The 16,830-nt window shown below is 42.1% G+C and overlaps 1 protein-coding gene and 1 non-coding gene across 3 annotated transcripts; one reads left to right on the forward strand and one right to left on the reverse strand.

Moving 5' to 3' along the window:
* Positions 1-241: 241 nt before the first annotated feature.
* trnac-gca (transfer RNA cysteine (anticodon GCA)) lies at positions 242-313 on the reverse strand. The gene has a single exon. It is a non-coding gene; the product is annotated as a tRNA-Cys (tRNA).
* Positions 314-834: 521 nt separating this feature from the next.
* On the forward strand, positions 835-15,332 carry hlfa (HLF transcription factor, PAR bZIP family member a). Of its 2 annotated transcripts, none has more exons than XM_030406803.1 (4): positions 835-1,275; positions 2,119-2,475; positions 10,501-10,718; positions 11,406-15,332. In XM_030406803.1, the coding sequence occupies exons 1-4, from the start codon at positions 1,161-1,163 to the stop codon at positions 11,619-11,621; spliced, it is 906 nt and encodes a 301-aa protein (XP_030262663.1). In that variant the 5' UTR covers positions 835-1,160; the 3' UTR covers positions 11,622-15,332. The 2 variants fall into 2 exon arrangements, with proteins under 2 accessions (XP_030262663.1, XP_030262662.1); XM_030406802.1 differs by having other exon boundaries at positions 836-1,275; positions 10,498-10,718.
* Positions 15,333-16,830: the final 1,498 nt, after the last annotated feature.

A 16,830-nucleotide genomic window follows, 5' to 3' on the forward strand; every position in this document is an offset into this window, starting at 1 on the left:
ATGCAAACATGCAACAGAATAAAATACAAACCCTTGAATGTATTGAGAAATGTCAGGCCTGTAATCAGACACTCAGGGCTCAGCCTGTGCCATGCTCATGGGTACCTCTGCAGTGCCCAGGATGTAAACAGACACCAGCTCCAGCTGCTGGACTGGACGAGTCTGTGCTGACAGATTCTTGTGGGTCATTTACGGGTTGCACTCGGGTCCGCATGCCAAGCGGCATTGAATTGAGGAAAAGAGGGGGCATCCGGATTTGAACCGGGGACCTCTTGATCTGCAGTCAAATGCTCTACCACTGAGCTATACCCCCTGCTGCTTCCTGATTATAACAAATAGAGGTGTGGCTAGTATAATAATGAATCACAGTACAAGGTGCAGGTAATGTTCATAAAGACAATAAACGATAAGAAAAATGTAAAGCTCTGACAATGTTACTATTAAAGTTTACTATTAAAGCTATGACACTGTAAGTTTTACACTGCAAATACAACATGTCAACACCTGTAAAAATAAAAAAAAAAAGTTGTTAGCAGTGATTTGAATTTGGGATATATAAAATGTTTTATCACATGTAAAAACAAAAATCTAAAAACAAACTTTCTACACGAAGGAATTAAATATTCTTCCGTGTCTGTTATTTATTTGTAATCTCAAATATTGAATTGGTCGCCTCGGGCGTTTAAAAGCAATATTTCCGACGGTCCCTGAAGGCACCATATTCCAGAGCTGCGAGGTCGTTTTTTTCCACGCGCGACTTGAACGCGCCGCGAGAAAAAGTGTTCCCGCCCTCTCGCTGGTTTGACGTCACCGGCGTCCGTCTCCGCACATGGATGGAGAAGTGTAGCGGCTCCGCTCCCCCCGCCCTCCTCCTCTCCTCCTCCTCCACCACCACCACCACCACCTCCTCCTCCACCACCTCCTCCTGCAGCTATTTGCCAGCCAGCCTCGACGACAGACAGCCAGCCGCTCACAGTCCTGCAGCGCGGAGTCCCGTTTTCTCCCTCCGAGACCCGGCGTTGTCTCCTGTCTTCTTCTCCCCGCCTGCGAGGATCCTCCCCGGGCCGGCTTGCGAGTTGGTTCGCGTCTCTCTTCGGGGGCGATAAAAAGTCAAGTGTTGTCTTTTGCGAGCTTCGTTCTGCGGTTGCCCTTGAAGACATATGGAGAAAATGGCCAGACCTCTTCCTATAAATCCAACTTTCCTGCCGCCGACTCACGGCGTCCTGAAATCCCTGCTGGAAAATCCGCTCAAGCTGCCTTTCCATCATGATGAAGGTACGTTGTTGTTTTGTTGTTTTTAATTTTTAAAACTTAACCACTTGACTCGGCTCCAGCCGGCTTATCTGTGCCGTTTTATTTGCGGGATATTATCGTTTCTCCGCGGTTTTGACAGGTGATATTACAGGTGAACCCAAAAACCACCCAGCGTGACGCTTCTTAATATTCTGCGATCTTTGTGGAAAAACAAACCGTTTGATATTATTCGGCGCGCGGCTGCAGAGATAAGTCAAATAAAATGATGGTTGACGCGTCTGGATTTTTGTTGACGGGAACTCCAGCTCAAGCTAATTAGCTATTTTAGCGTTTATTCTGAGCTAAACGTAGAAAATAATACGTTGTGTGTTGTGTTCTCTGTGTGTTGGTGTTTATTATTGTGACCGAGCTGTTTATAATCTTTAAACCCCTCGTCTTCAATGGGGATTTATATTAGTGATACAACACTCTGTCGGTAGAGGGCGTCATTTCTGCCCTGCTCAGCTGTTTGTTTGTTTGTTATTGGATGTATTGACTGTAATGACATTATCATGAGCAGAGGCCTGATTTTAACCTCAAAGGGTCCATTTATCCAAATAAATAAAAAGTAATTTTCTCAGTAGATAAACAATGATTAAATGTATTTATTAAAGCGAATACAGATTAATAAATGAGGCAGAAACGTGCAGATACTGTCAGTGAAATTACAATCTTTCTGTTGCACCCAGAGAATTTCTGTAAATTGATTGAACTGACCCTTTAAAATGAAGCTCCAGGCATACTTTCTATTTATACCCATGCAATGACCCGTGATCCTCCCCCTGCTGTAAGACAATGACGTGCTTGTGTGCTAAACATTTGCAGGATTCGGAAAAGACAAGGATAAAGGGAAGAAGCTGGAAGATGAGAGCAGCACGGCAAACCACCCACAGTCGGCTTTCCTGGGCCCGACTCTCTGGGACAAGACCCTGCCCTACGATGGCGACAACTTCCAGCTGGAGTACATGGACCTGGAGGAGTTCCTGTCGGAGAACGGCATCCCCGCCAACACAGCCCAGAGTGACCAGGACCGGCAGGCAGCACAGCCGTCGCAGCAGGCCCCGCCACCCACCCCGCCTACCCCGCCCACACCTACCGTGGTGGACCTCAGCAGCCGCGCCACCACCTCGGTTCACACGGCCATGGCGCCTCAGAACTGCCTCCACAGCCCCAGCACAGCAGGTAGGAATCGCACGTGCAGCGGAGCCTGATGTGCTCCTGAAAGTACACCTTCACGTGGGTTCACACCTCTTTTGTCGTAAGGGGGAGTGCTGATGTTTGCTCACCTGCCACACACACTCATACATCCTCATTAGAGTACACAACCAGACAAAATAAGGTGTTGTGGTTTCTGTTCCCCTACCGAGCGCTGTCGCACATTTAGCTCCTGCTGTTCCACCTTCTCCTGGTTGGAGCAGGTGACTACAGGTTAGATACACATTGACACACTTCAGCTTTGATTTACAGCCCAGAACTGGACTTTGGAGTCTGGATTAAACTGTAAACCAGCCAAGGATGCAGCTCAGTGTGATTCAGAAAAAGGCTCTCCCCGCGTTTACTTGATCTGTCATGAGTCATGTTCACAGTGGTCGGTTTTGTGCCGTCGTTATAAACATGTTTAGTGAGATTGTTTGGAAGATTTGGTTTCAATTTGGGGTTTTTTAATTCCCCAGAATTGGCCACAGGGTTCTGTGATTTCTAATTAAATGTGCCTGCGTCTCTCAGAAATGTGATTTGTAATTTCCGCTGAACTTCATTGAGCCTTTGGCCTGCAGTGCCGACTCGCTGAGACTAATTCCTGATTGATTTTTAAGGCTTTTTAAAAGTGCTATTAAATTTCGTTGTCATGTGGCTCTTCAGCTCGACAGTGAGTCATCAGAACATTTCAATAAATATGGTGTTATGAACCCAGAAGGCTCCTTGTTTCGGCGTCTCGTGGTGCTAAATCTTTTCCGTTGTAATGAGCTGACGTTAAGTAGGCAGCTGAGTATTCAGACCGAAGCGTTTCAGCTGTGTCACTGAGTTTATTAAGCTACTGCCAGACACTATTTGGGTTTTCAATTCACCAGACACCAGAACGATTTGAATCATTTAAAGGGGCCGGACCCCTCGCTGTAAACATAAACACAGCGAATCCTCAATGGAGAAATACCCGACCACAGCGCAGGAGACGCTCAGTGTTTCAGGTCCAAACTAACACAGAAACATCTCCTGGTGGAAGATCTGAAGATATGTGATGTATGAACAGGTGGTGTGTGTTGCTGTAAATGCTCTGTTTACATGTGTTTTACCTGTAAACGCTGAAGAGGTGTGGTCCAGGTGAAAAGCAGCTTTCACTGGGTTAATGGACTCAAGAGGCAGATATTTAAATCACATGACCCCCGATTCAATTTCATGCAGATTCACTGTGTGTGTTGATACTCAGCGGTTCGGGTGATAAAGAAGGATGAATGGTGATTAGCTTAATTACCTGAGATGTGTCCCTTAACAACATACACACTGAGGTTGTTGTTGCTCAGTGTGTGTGTGTGTGTGTGTGTTTCTTAGATCTCCATAGCTGCCATATAAACACACACACACACACACACACTCACTTCCTCTGAAGGGTGTGTGTTAAGTCTCATAGTTCATGATGAAACTACAACAACTGTAATGTGACATTATGAAAAGTCTCGCCAAAACTCAGTTTAGTGACGAGATCCAACTCCAGATTCAATCGGCCAATCAGACAGCAGAGAAAATGATACTTAGAAACAACACGTGCTGACCAAAGAGCTTTAAATGTACAATAAACTAATAAAACAATAAAAAAATACATCACTGATTTAACAGAAAACGCAGAACATGAACAGAGTGATTCATGATTAGTGAGTGAGCCTGCAGAGAAAACAGCTTTAATTGGTTATATTAGTCATATTATTGTATTGGAAATATAAAATATAATCTAAATCAGTTGACAGGATTTCTATACATGACATAAGTGTTGTTTTTCTCCTGGTTTTAAGGGCTGAATTACAGAGAGGTGATGTCATTTATGAACTTGGACAGACTGTTCTACTTGTTCTAATACTAACACTAAATATATCTTATGATTCCTCCTCCAAATACTTAATCCTCACATCCTCATGTCCACACAGACCAAAAATAAACAACAATAGATTAAATCTCTCCCAAAAAAACAATGAAAATGTCCAAGATTGATACACAAAATGTCAAATAATGCTCCAAAACCAGTGATTAACACTTTAAAAACAAAGACTATAACTAATCCAAATCAATTTAAGAAAGCCAGATGGAAGAGCTTTAATTTTCCTTTTTAAAAACACTGAGAGAGTTTGCCAGTTTTAATATCCAGTGGCATCAAATATAGAAGACACCCCTCACCGGGGGAAACATGAGGACCAGTCAGAAGATAACTCTCGTGATCTGGCTGGAAAACATTAATGAACAAACTTTAAAATCACGAAGAAGACGGCAGCAAAATCCTCAGATACTTAAAATGTATTTAAACACAAAATATTTGAGGCTTTAGACACCTGTGACTCGTTTTTATAGAAGTTTGTGCAGTAAATCTTTACGTTGAATGTGCTCATCTCAGGTGCGCGTAACATGATGTTTTTGTAAACAACGAGAAGTGTGTAGATGAAGCAGGTGAGATAAACATATGCTGCGGAGTCGTCGGTGCATCTGTACAGTACACTCTATTCCCGCCTGAGTGCACATGTGCGTATGAACAGAGGCAGGACTGTGTGTGTGTGTGTGTGTGTGTGTGTGTGTGTGTTCTGTTTGGGTTTCTCTCCGTGTGCTTCTTCACATTTACCTCTCACGTGAACGCGGCTAGGGTTTCCTGCAGCGTGTCGGGCCATGTGACGGACACATGCAGGCGCCCGTGTGCAGCGCTGAGCTGCGAACAGGAGGTTGTCACGGCATGAACCTGCCTCCCTCTCATCCCCTCCCCTCTCTCTCCCTCTCTCCCTCTCTCACACTTTCACCCTCCCCTCCCTTCCTCGAACACTTCCCGTCCAGCCTTCCTCTCCCTCCCTTTGCCGGGCTCGGCTTCCACACAGCCTGGACTCGGAGCCAAGGCACAGGCTGTACCCTGCAGAGATCACATGGACTCTGGTGTGCTTTTGTCACATGCGCGCAATATTGTTCCAGCCTGCAGAGTCTCGTCTAACCAGCCGCTCCATCACCACCATCACCACCACCCACAACAACAACAACAACAACTACCACAATCCCTCCATGCACGCGCTCTGCTTGAGTTGAGAAGCAATACAGCAGGCGGCGGATAACATTGTTATCACAACTAAAGAACAAATGCTCGGGCGTTGTAGTGTTTTCTCAGTGTGTTCAGGAGCCCTGCAGGCGTTGAGGGTCTGCCGCAGGGGCGGTTCAGGTCAGGAGATGGACCCCTGTGTTCTGTTGGCAGGGTCCAAAGGGGAAGTCAGATTGAGGAGGGGGGTTAAAGGGCGTGTTGTGCTGCATTCCAGTGTGTTTGTTAAGGACAGAGAGATCATCGGGAGACATTAATCAGCACATTTTGAGGAGCTAAATGTGGAGCAAAGTCAATACTTCATCAGCTTTGCTCTGAGAAGTACGTGGTCTTAACTTTATCTGTCCCATTGTTGCACTTTTAGCTCGTTTCCTTTGGCCTACTTTGCAAACCGAGCAGCTTTTCCTCTTAAGTGGACGGGATGAGTGTGTCTCCGCAGTCCTCCTGACTTTTGTCACATGGGAAATAAAAAGTAAATTCTGCAGGGTTTGATCAATCAACAATCAGTCTAAGGTTCAGACTGTTGGTCGCGCAAAACAAGCTATTTTCATGACATTTATTGACAGTGATTAACCAATAAATCTCAGGGAAAAGAACATCAGATTAATGGATAATAAAAAATAACAAATCACTGGCTGAAGATTTTCCCCAGTATGAAAGCAACCGCACAAACAGACGCTCAGGGGTCATTTAAGTTTGTTTCCAGGCGACTGATTTAATTCTGGACGGTGAAGTTTATTGTTAAACTGTAAAATATTCGACCGTATTGATCCAGAAACAACAACAGCTCGCGATGATCTGTGTTGTCCAACAGTGGCTTAAAAATCGTAGGCGCTAGAGAGAATAGCGCGCTTGTTTTGGGACTATTTACAGCTGCGGATTACTACGCTATTTAAGGTGTAGTGAGTATTTGTGGAGTAACGATTACGTCCATCGTCTGTTAATCTCGGTTGTTTTTTTGGTCCATAAAATGGCACGAAAGGGTGAAAATATTATTGATCGACGTCCACAAAAGGAAAGATATTGAGATTAATGTCAAAGATGAGCAGGGAAGATTGACTCAAACGGATCAATTGATTATCAAAATAGCTGGTGATTAATTTAATAGTTGACGCGTGGTAGATTAATTGGTGTGTAGAGCTGCTAGGTCGATTTATCCATTAGTTGATTGAGAGGAAATTAGTTGAGAACTATTTTAAAAACAAAACACGTCAAACATTTGGCCGTTTTATCTTAAATGTGAGGATCTGCTGCTTGTCTTTGTTTTATCTGACAGTAACTGAAGAGTCTTTGTTGTCGGTTGAACAAAAGAAACAATTTAACGACGTCACTTTGACATTTTTCACTTGTACATGAGTACATCGCGAGGACTTATGTGCTTATGTGTTTAAGTAAACCACGTTGACCTTCTTGAAGAAAGGAAAAACAAGTCACAGCCGACAATTAGACATTTATTTTTTCTCCCTTCACCCTCACAGTGTCGTCTTTAAGTGCAATAAGTGACCGTTGTCACACCCGGGTCAGAGTTCACACCTCCGACACCACCAACAGCTCCGTTTATCACTACATGCAGCGTTATCACCCACGCAGCTCGTTGATAACACCCCTGTTAACAGCTCTGATACGATCATAGCGTGACACCAAACCTGCAGCCGGCGTTGTGTGTAAATACATGAATACGTCACATGAAAACACGTTCCGCAGGTTCTTTAATCAGCGTCTCCCCGGCTCGTTAATTTTAGACTTCCTGTTCTGGAGACGAGTTTGTGATTCCGCGTTCCACTGCTTCCTCCTTCCTCCTCCTCCTGGAATGTGTCGTACACGGGTCAATGAAGTCCGCTTTTAGCTTTTAGTGACTGTTTTTAAACTCCGCTAATGAGGATGAAGAGTCAAGGTGGTTAGGGCGAGGTGAGGTGAGGCGAGGCGAGGCGAGGTCTGACAGATTGTCTGTCTGAGACGGACAGCGTCCAGTTTTAGTCAGTAAGTAGCTTTCTGTCTGCCGGCGCCGTGTTGACGAGGGGTGATGTGTGTCTTGAGTTGTTTTGGGCGGAGGAGTCATGTGATTCACGGAGCTGACGGAGGAAAAAATCACGTGTGGGACTGATTATTAGTCGATTGTGTGATTAGTTCACTGACAGAAAATGGAGCGCGGCGTCAGAGATCGATTGATTCGTCGTCAGCAACTGTTTTCGATAATAAATTCTTCATTTTGAGGCATAAAAAATAGTGAAAATTGTATAAATGTGAATATTTTCTGGCTTATTTCCTCGTCTTTTATAGTAAACTGAATATATTTTGAGTTGTGGACAAAACAAGATCGACGTGTTTAATCGAGAAAATAATCAACAGATTCATCAACGATTAAAATAATATTTAGTCCTCTGGTTCCACCTCGTCAGATGTTTTGTTTAGTTTTGTGAAGTTTACTTAATTTATACCATTTTTAGTCCAATTTATTTTAGTTTTTTGACTTTGACAAGCAAATTTAAAGACTTGACACTTAATTTTAGTCTTAATCTGTTGGTCATTATCTAGTTTCAGTTACATAATACTGACCACAAGATGAGCCCCATAAATGTAGGAGGGAGAGAGAACATCAGATTAATGGGTCATAAAAAATATAAAGTGGTTGCATCATTTTTATGTAATTTTAAATGATGAATTTTGAACCCAAGAACCCAAAGTTTGGAATTTGTTGTTTGGTCACATTCCCCCAAACAATAAAACGATAAATCTTTTTTTTTAAATCCTCGTTGTGTCTTTATGACGTCAGTTTGTGAAGATTCTTGTTCCTTCGTGTCAAATAAAAAGTCTTTTTTTGAAGGAACACATGTTGATTAGATTATGTTGATTATTGATTTATTTCCCAGAGCGGCGAAGTGACGTCTTCCAAAACACAAAGACGCTTCGTTTAACTTTTATAACTGACAAAGAGAAGCAGTTCATCCTCGACGTTTAAGAAGATGGTTGGCAATTTAATTTCTTTTAATCGATTTCACATTCAGCCAGTCTCTCTCCTCCTTCTTGGTTTGGTTGTTTTGTATTCCGTTTCCTTTTAACGTTACGTAAAATAAACGTATTCGTCGTTACAACTCTTGTGTGTTCACGCCTCCTCGAGCCGAGCTGCGACCAGTGTTTTCCTCGTCAGCGTTGGACCACCGCAGCTACAGACGGACGACATTATAATCTAGAAAACAAACCATAACTTTAAATAAACACCACACATATTAAGGATAAGAGGTATGAAATGGAGGTGTGTCCAACGCTCGTTGTGTGCAGCATGAACATCTGTTGAAGGATCTGTGAAACGTGTGAGGATGTTGTTGAAGTCGCTCTGTTGTCTCCGGGGTGTTTTTTTTCCACGTCTCTGTTTTACTTTACGAGGTGATAATTAGCAGCATAGTTTTCCCTCACAAACACTTTTTGTTTTTCCCTCTCTGCTCACGTAGAGACGTCCTGAGCGGTGTGACACTCAGCTGAGGTTTTTCTTGTGCGCCTGTGATGAAGAAGACATTCACTTCCTCTGGGTGGGGCGCTTGTATCTCATGCACACACTTCCTGTTTGCCTCTGCGAGAGGAGGCTCACATCTCTACAGATTCAGCGGTGAGCGCTCTGACTGAAGGTCAGCTGCATTGACTGGCTGTCACGGCGGGCGTAGAAATGTAGGTCATGATGTACGAGCCGCCGCCTCGCTGCGTTTCTGTCGCGCTCCCTTATTGTCCCGTCACTTGTCGAGCCGGGGAACGCAGGTGCGGTCGGTGTGTGACACAAACAAATTGAAGCTTAATGTAATGAGTCACAGAGTAAATCGCCTCCATTTAGGTCGGCTAATGAAGTGAATCACCTCTCGGGAGCTCGGGATCAGTCGGAGGAGACGTGAAGGCACGCAGCGGCGGCAGATCTGTTCAGAGACAAAATGTGGTGTTTTGAGATCAGCTGACAGGAGCTGCTGATGGCTGCACAGTCTCAGATAAAGACCGTTTGACTTCAGCGTGTTCGGCTGTCGGTTTTAAAAGCTGGTGTGACGGCACCACCTGCTGGTCGGACGAGGCAAATGCACCTGTTGTGGTCACCTGTTCTCTTCCTCTAAATCTGCCTGACATCAGAGCTGCAACGTTAAATTGATCAAGGTACTTTTGCTGCTACTAACGATCATGTTCACTGTAAACTGATTAATCATTTAGACAATAACATGTCAAACTCAGAAGAGCACTTACGAGCACAAGTCCCCTTTAATTCAATCCTTTAAAATCTGGATTTTATTTGAATCTGCATCACATATCAGCGCCCTGAGAAGTTAAGGTCAATGCAGGAAAACGCCCTGTCGAAACTGAGAAAAACTTCCTGAATCCTCACCAAAATGTACTTGGATATACTCAGAGTTTAGACTAATCTTCCATCCAAGTTTAGTTTAAATCTGTTCAGTAGTTTTTGTGGAATCCTGCTGACAAACAAATGGACTTAAGGCCTCGTTGGAGGTGAATTTTGTGAAAAATGGCCGTCACATTTTCCCAAACAGCCCAAAACTCTTCATCTACTGTCATTAATGACAAAGAAAAGCAGTTGAATTCTCACCTTGGAGAAGCTGGAACCAACAAATGTCATTAGCTGCATCTCTAGCTGACGTTTCTTTTGTGAATCGGCCCTTAAAGACACACAATCGTGTGCTCAGAGTTGAAGACCGGCAGCGTCTAGCTTCTCCCTCACGGCCTCCTGCTCAGTGTGACTCATCAGCGCTCGCTCATGACATTACATAACCAATTAACCCAAATCCGAGGGCCACCTTGACCTTTTAATGGTGCTATTAGAGTCCAAATTAGAGGTGGTGAGAGTTTGGTTCCCTGCTGACTCACTGCCAAGTAATTCAAAAGGATGAGTGTGTGTCCCGCTGGGAGCTAATGTGTCGTATCTTTCATTTGTTCCCCAGCAGCAGCACTGCCCTCAGCCCGGGACACCCCCAGCCCCATCGACCCAGAGTCCATCCAGGTGCCCCTGACCTACGAGCCCGACCCGGCAGACCTGGCTCTGTCCAGCGTGCCCGGCCAGGAAATGTTCGACCCCAGGAAACGCAAGTTCTCCGCCGAGGAGCTGAAGCCGCAGCCGATGATCAAGAAGGCACGCAAGGTCTTCATCCCCGAGGACATGAAGGTGAGCTGCTGCTGTGTGTCGGGTCAGAACTCCTGGTCTGGACTGTTGTTGTGTGAACGTGTGAGGGTCTGAGGAGAGTCGGACAGCTTTAATAGAGTCAGATGTAGCAGAGAGATTTTTATTTTCTCGCTTTAAATTCTCCCCACAACATAAAGACGACAAACAAACAGCAGGAAGAAAAATCTGCACGGCCGCTTCAGTCCAGTTTAACACATGTTGGACTATATTTAGCAGGAGTTGTAATCGTGGTTCTGCTCCGATGAATCACAGCAGTGAAACAAAATGATCCGCTGTTTGTTTTATCTTCAGAAGGTTTTCAGCGGAGGGTCTTTAGTGAATGAGTTTCAGGTCTGCAGAGCGTCACGTGTTGATCTTTTGACCCGGCCGGCAGCTACTGCAGCTCGAGGCCCGAGTCATGGGACTCATTAGACTCCGAGTCAGTGAGGGAGAACGAACAAAACACAGATATCTGACAATTAATTTCACTGTCAGGTCACGTGTAGATTATTTTCCCGGTTAACCGATCAGTTTGTTTTTGGTCTCTAAAGTGTCAGAAGCGAAAGATGTTAGTTAACCGTCAGAGAGGAGGAAAGAAAACAGAATATATTCTTAATTGATTGATCGCTGCAGCATTTTGTGATCGGCTCCGTCGCTGACCCGTCCGCTCTTCTCTTCCTTTCCCTCCAGGACGATCGGTACTGGGCCCGGCGCAGAAAGAACAACGTGGCGGCCAAGCGGTCACGGGACGCTCGGCGGCTGAAGGAGAACCAGATCGCAATCCGGGCCAGCTTCCTGGAGAAGGAGAACGCCGCTCTCCGCATGGAGGTGGCGGACATGAGGAAGGAGCTGGGCCGCTGCAAGAACATTGTGGCTAAATACGAGGCCCGACACGGGCCCCTGTGAAGCCTCCCCCCGCCCCCAACACACCCCCACGACCCGACCCGACCCGCTCCACAGACCCCACCCACCGTCCCTCGAGTTTGAAGGACAATGTGTCTCTTTTCGTGGCACTGCCCCCCGTTCTCCTCCTCCACCACCGCCCCTCCTCCACACCTGTATGATTCTGGTATTATGACTTCTATCATAAGCTTCAACTTGTCGGTTCCTTCTTTGATTTTCTGTACACATCGTTCGACTAAATATATATAAATATATATATATATATATACATAGATAAATATATGTATTTACACATGCATACTTCCCACTTTAATGTACTGTGAGGAGTAATGAGCCAACCCACCAGCTGAGACCCCGCCCCCTCCTCGTCCTCCTCCTCCTCCCTCGCCGCCCGCCGCCACCTTTTGAGAAATGATGCCATGATGTTTGTTGTTCACTTTCATACCGATTTTATACGTGAGATCAGGACTGAAAACTGTTTCCTGTTTCCCTCCTTCGTCTTCTGTGTTACGACGTGTGACGTGTCCGAGAGCCTGCTTTTTACACAACCTCCTCCTCCTCCGATGACGACGAAATCTTGTGTTTTCTTTTTATTTTTTAAATCTTGTTTTTATTTTTCCTCCCATCAGAACCTTCTCTTGTTTTCGATGTTGTATTTCAGTCGTCTGACGCGACTCTCGCTTCTCTAACAGCTCTCTGAGTATTTAATCAGATTTTTTTTTTTTTTTTTTTTTTGCACGTTTCCGTGCGATCATGGTGTAGATTTTACTTTTTGTTTTGTTTTTCTCTCCATCAGCCGGACACTGAGCAATAATTCCTGTCCAGAACTAAACTGACATGACTACCTAACATGCTCCTGGTCTCCTCCCCTTCCTCCTCCTCCTCCTCCTCCTCCTCCTCTCATCTTAACTCACCTTCGTTAACTAAGACAACCTTAGTTAACCTCTGCACTAATTAACGCGTGTCTCACAATCTGATCCGGTGCAATGTTTCACTCAACTCTCACTCAAAAAATTGCCTCTGCCTCATATTTATCTACCTTTTATTTCTCAGATGGAAGATTGTTTTTATATACATATATATATAAAAACATATATATATGTATTCTGTTGATATAATTGTTAGTATTAATACTCTTGACATTGTCGTTTAGCCTCCTCTTTGTTTCAGATTTCAGCATGATTTTCTTTCACAGAACGAAAAGCTGTTTTTTGTCTTTTTTTTGCAAAAGTTGTCGATAATTCTTTGTTTTTTTTTTTTGCTTCTTGTTTTAACTTTAGCATGATTATTAATTGCGTGTTTTTATTTTTAGATACAAATCAATACGGATGTCTGTTGGGTCTCTCGTTGTAGCTCTCTCGTGTCTCCCGCCCTCTTTTTTTTGTTTTTTGTTTTTTTTAAAGATGGCTGTATGAATGTAAAAGATGTTGACGAAACTCAAAAACAAAAAAATAAGAGAAAAGATAAAAAAAAACAAAAAAAAAACACAATAGTTGGATGGTGTTGTCCAATACTGTGGTTAAACCCAATCAGTTTGTTTACTGCAGACCAAACGATTCACAACAGAGATGATATATTGGTTACAAGAGATATGTTTATATGAACCTATTCTATAAGTTGTTCTTTTTGTACAGTATTTTTCCTATACATTACTGAACTATGTATTTTAACGGCACAAACAGATCCAGAATATTATTAAAGAAAACAAGTATATAAACTCAAAAGACAAATGCATATAGTGGTATTTTGATATTCTATATTAGCTTTTAGGATGTTTAGATGTTTTACAGAGATTTCTGGATATTCAGCAGCACCTGAACCTCCTGGGCATTATCGTTATTATCACTATGAATATTATTATTATTAGTATGACGTGTAGGCGCCGCCTTTTTAGGCTCCCGTACCATGTAAATCCATTAAACTCTAAAAGAAGCAGATGCTGAAAATGCAGGCGAGAAGAGAAAATGTACATTTTAAAGCCCTTTTTTAAACTCAGATCTGACCAGAGAAAATTCACTTTTAACCTCCCCGACACGTAAAGGAGTCGTCCAGGCTTTTTTTTTGTAACCGCGCAGCTTTCGTGTGAGTCTTTTGTTGCTTTTTCTGATCTGATTTGATGGGATGAAGTTACTATGAAGGAAGGGAAATCAACTGTAGCTTGGCGACCGCTGCTGCTCCGTTTGTGTCTGGTTTCCTTCGGCCGATGCAGTTGTAAAAAGCGTGTTCCTGTACCTGAGTGATGGACGCTGGGAAGCTTTACTTCTTTGTTTTTCTTCAAATGAAAACTTAACAGTGCAGCCCAAACCTTTAGTCGTAGTTTAGCGCTGCATGCTGCTTTTGTTTTTTGCCGATCACTCCGAGACTCAGCGACGTGACCGACTCGTGCTTTTGACGGCTGATGTTGACGTTTCTGATCAATTTGTATGGAAGTCCAGGGCTGCCGATATTAAAATGGAATCATCTTAAGGACGTTGTCAACATTTTGGGCATATTTCTCACTTCTCTCATATTCAACGCTTACATTTTATTTATTTTTGTGTTAAGCTAAAATCAGGAGAACTCAAATGTCAGCGCTCAGTTTGCTTTTGTACTTTTTTTTTTTTTTTTGTTATTCACTCATTTTAAGGTGAAAAGTTAATTTTACTTTTTTAAAATAAATAAAATGTAATTTTTAACATTTCTTATACATTCCCATGTTTTGATTTTTCTTTATTGAATTCTCATTTAAGTTTTTCTGCATTTACAAAAAATTAAAATGCAACTTTTAAAATGCATTTCTTTTGACAAACATGTCGACACAAACTGAATTATTTTATTTAAATGTGGCAGCCCTGAACTTCCATATACTGTTCTGAACTCAGAACTTTTTTCAGCGTAAAAATGGACTGAAAACATTTAAAATCAGGAAAAAAAAGCCAATATCAGCCGGAGAAAATACGGATACGCAGGTCAAACCTCAGTCCGGGCTTTATTGAACATTATTGATCCGATCCAAAGGTGTGTTTGTGTGTTTGCGTGACGCGAAACAATTCTTTTCTAACCACAAACTATCGTCTTAGTACTTCTTGCGCTTTAGAGGGAAAGTTTCCCTTCTGCATCTTCTCTGCACAGACGCACTCGAGTGAGAACAGGGTTTGTAGAGACGAGTGAAGACTGGAGCGATGCTTCCTGAAACTGGGGAGCATCACACACAACACACACACAACAGTATATATATATATATATATATATATATATATAGGAAAAAGCCAATAATTAATCCATGTGTATCCCAAAATTACCTCACTGTCGAGTGATTTCACTACCTCACCCGGAAACGTTAACCATAAATCTGAGTCTATTCCAGTGCCTTGAATACTGTTCCCCAGTCTCTGAGCAATGTAAAGTTCTCATTACAATCAGATAGTTCAGATCAGCACTGAAGGGCTTCTTAGTGCATCAAAATATCTATATATATATATATACATATATATAATATTATATACACTGACGACTCCTCATTTCTTATTTTGGACATTGCAACAGACCTGTAACCATTGTATTCATGGCAACACCAACGGACTGTTTCAGAGTGTATAAAATACAACAGAAAGGTGTATTCGGTCTTGTTTGTCATGGAGTGGATGCATAACATTTATTTGTGCTGTTCAGCCCTCGGCCTCTCCGTCTCTCTGTAATTTGTAGTGTCTAATAAAAATCCCGATTCTTTTCTGACGTTCTGACTTTTTCTCTCATTTTTCTGTGCTGAGTGCTTTTAGAAACCTGAAATCATGACGGAAAGTTTAATGATCGAGATCCAGATGTGTCCAAAATATTGATTCAGTTTAGTCAATTTTAGTAACTAAAAGTAGGAAGGAAAATAACTAAGGATTTAAAATGTAGGAACTTGTCTTGCTATAATTATATACTACTTAGATTGTTAAAACAATATAAGACATCAAGTTAAATCGTTAAATGTTTCATGTTAACTGTTATAACAACATTACGGAAGCCCGGAGGGACAACAGAGACTTTTAGTTTTTTCATGTGGCCAGAATTGTTTTTATTTAAGTTGATACGATATAAAGAAAAAACATTTCTGGAGGGTTTTTTTTATTTGTGAAACAGATAAAATAACAGAATAAAAATAATTTCTCATGATTTTTTTTCCTAGGTGCCTGAAACCAGGTGAAAAAGACTTTTTGATGAGGATAACAATTTTAATTCTATGTGTGAAACAGAAAACAAACCTTTTTTTTTTACGTGTCTCAAAACATCTAAAACATTTCAGTCTGTTACCCAAATGCAAAAATATTTCACACATAATAATATTTTGAAAATGAGTCAAACTACGTTTTTCTGGAGATGATTTGCATCAAATGGGTGAAATAAGAGTAAAAATATTTTTTTTCCTAGGTGTCTGAAACCAGGTAAAAAGAAATAAAAATAAAAATAAAAACGTTTTCAGGAGGAAACACACAAGTTTTATTGTTGAAATAAGTCAAAATGAGAAAAATGTTTTTTTTCACCTGGTTTTAGACACCTAGAAAACTAAATGTTCAAGGAGAATTGTTTATTGTTTATTTTTGTTTTATTTTTACTGTTTCACACTCAAAAATACCTCCTGAAAAATTTATTTTTCCCATTTGGTTTCAAACATGCCAGAGAAATAATTGACCTATTGGTGAATTTAATATTAATGAAAGCAGTATTATATAATTACAACAGCGGTGTTGCACCCACAAACTGTGGGGGGCGCCAAATCACACCAAATGACAATTTCCACATAAAGTTGAACAAAGTATTGTGTTGTTGCCAAAACTCAGGCATCATATGGGTGAAGGATAAAAAAGAAAAACGTGTGTTAAGTGCTTTAAGTTGGCACTGAATGCTCGGTCAGGTTCCTTTTTACTTTATTCTATATTAACCATTTAAAAAAGGACTTACACGTTGGTAAGGTCATCGAAAAAACAGTTTTTTTCATCAAAGTTTGTCTTATTTTGGTGTGCGAAGAAATGCATTCTGCAGAAAAACTTTCAAGCAAATGCATCAATGAAAATATGACTTTTGGTGTCTGATGCAGAACCAGAGATTGGTGTTAATTTGTCCAATTCTTGGCTTTATTTAAATTAAAGTAATGATCAGATATTTGCTCATTTATTGACACGAAATCTGTGTCTGTGCTCTGAGAGTCGGTGAATGCAAACACAGTTTAAGAACGAGGATCTCAATG

The sequence above is a fragment of the Sparus aurata genome, chromosome 23 (assembly GCF_900880675.1).
Source record: "Sparus aurata chromosome 23, fSpaAur1.1, whole genome shotgun sequence".
NCBI lineage: Eukaryota > Metazoa > Chordata > Actinopteri > Spariformes > Sparidae > Sparus > Sparus aurata.

What these genes read in the sequence shown, in the direction of transcription:
- hlfa (XM_030406802.1), top strand. Translation starts at nt 1,161, where the DNA reads ATGGAGAAAATGGCCAGACCTCTTCCTATAAATCCAACTTTCCTGCCG. An exon ending in GCCTTTCCATCATGATGAAG is followed by an intron (nt 1,276 to 2,118) that starts GTACGTTGTTGT and finishes AAACATTTGCAG; the next exon opens with GATTCGGAAAAGACAAGGAT. An exon ending in CCACAGCCCCAGCACAGCAG is followed by an intron (nt 2,476 to 10,497) that starts GTAGGAATCGCA and finishes TTTGTTCCCCAG; the next exon opens with CAGCAGCACTGCCCTCAGCC.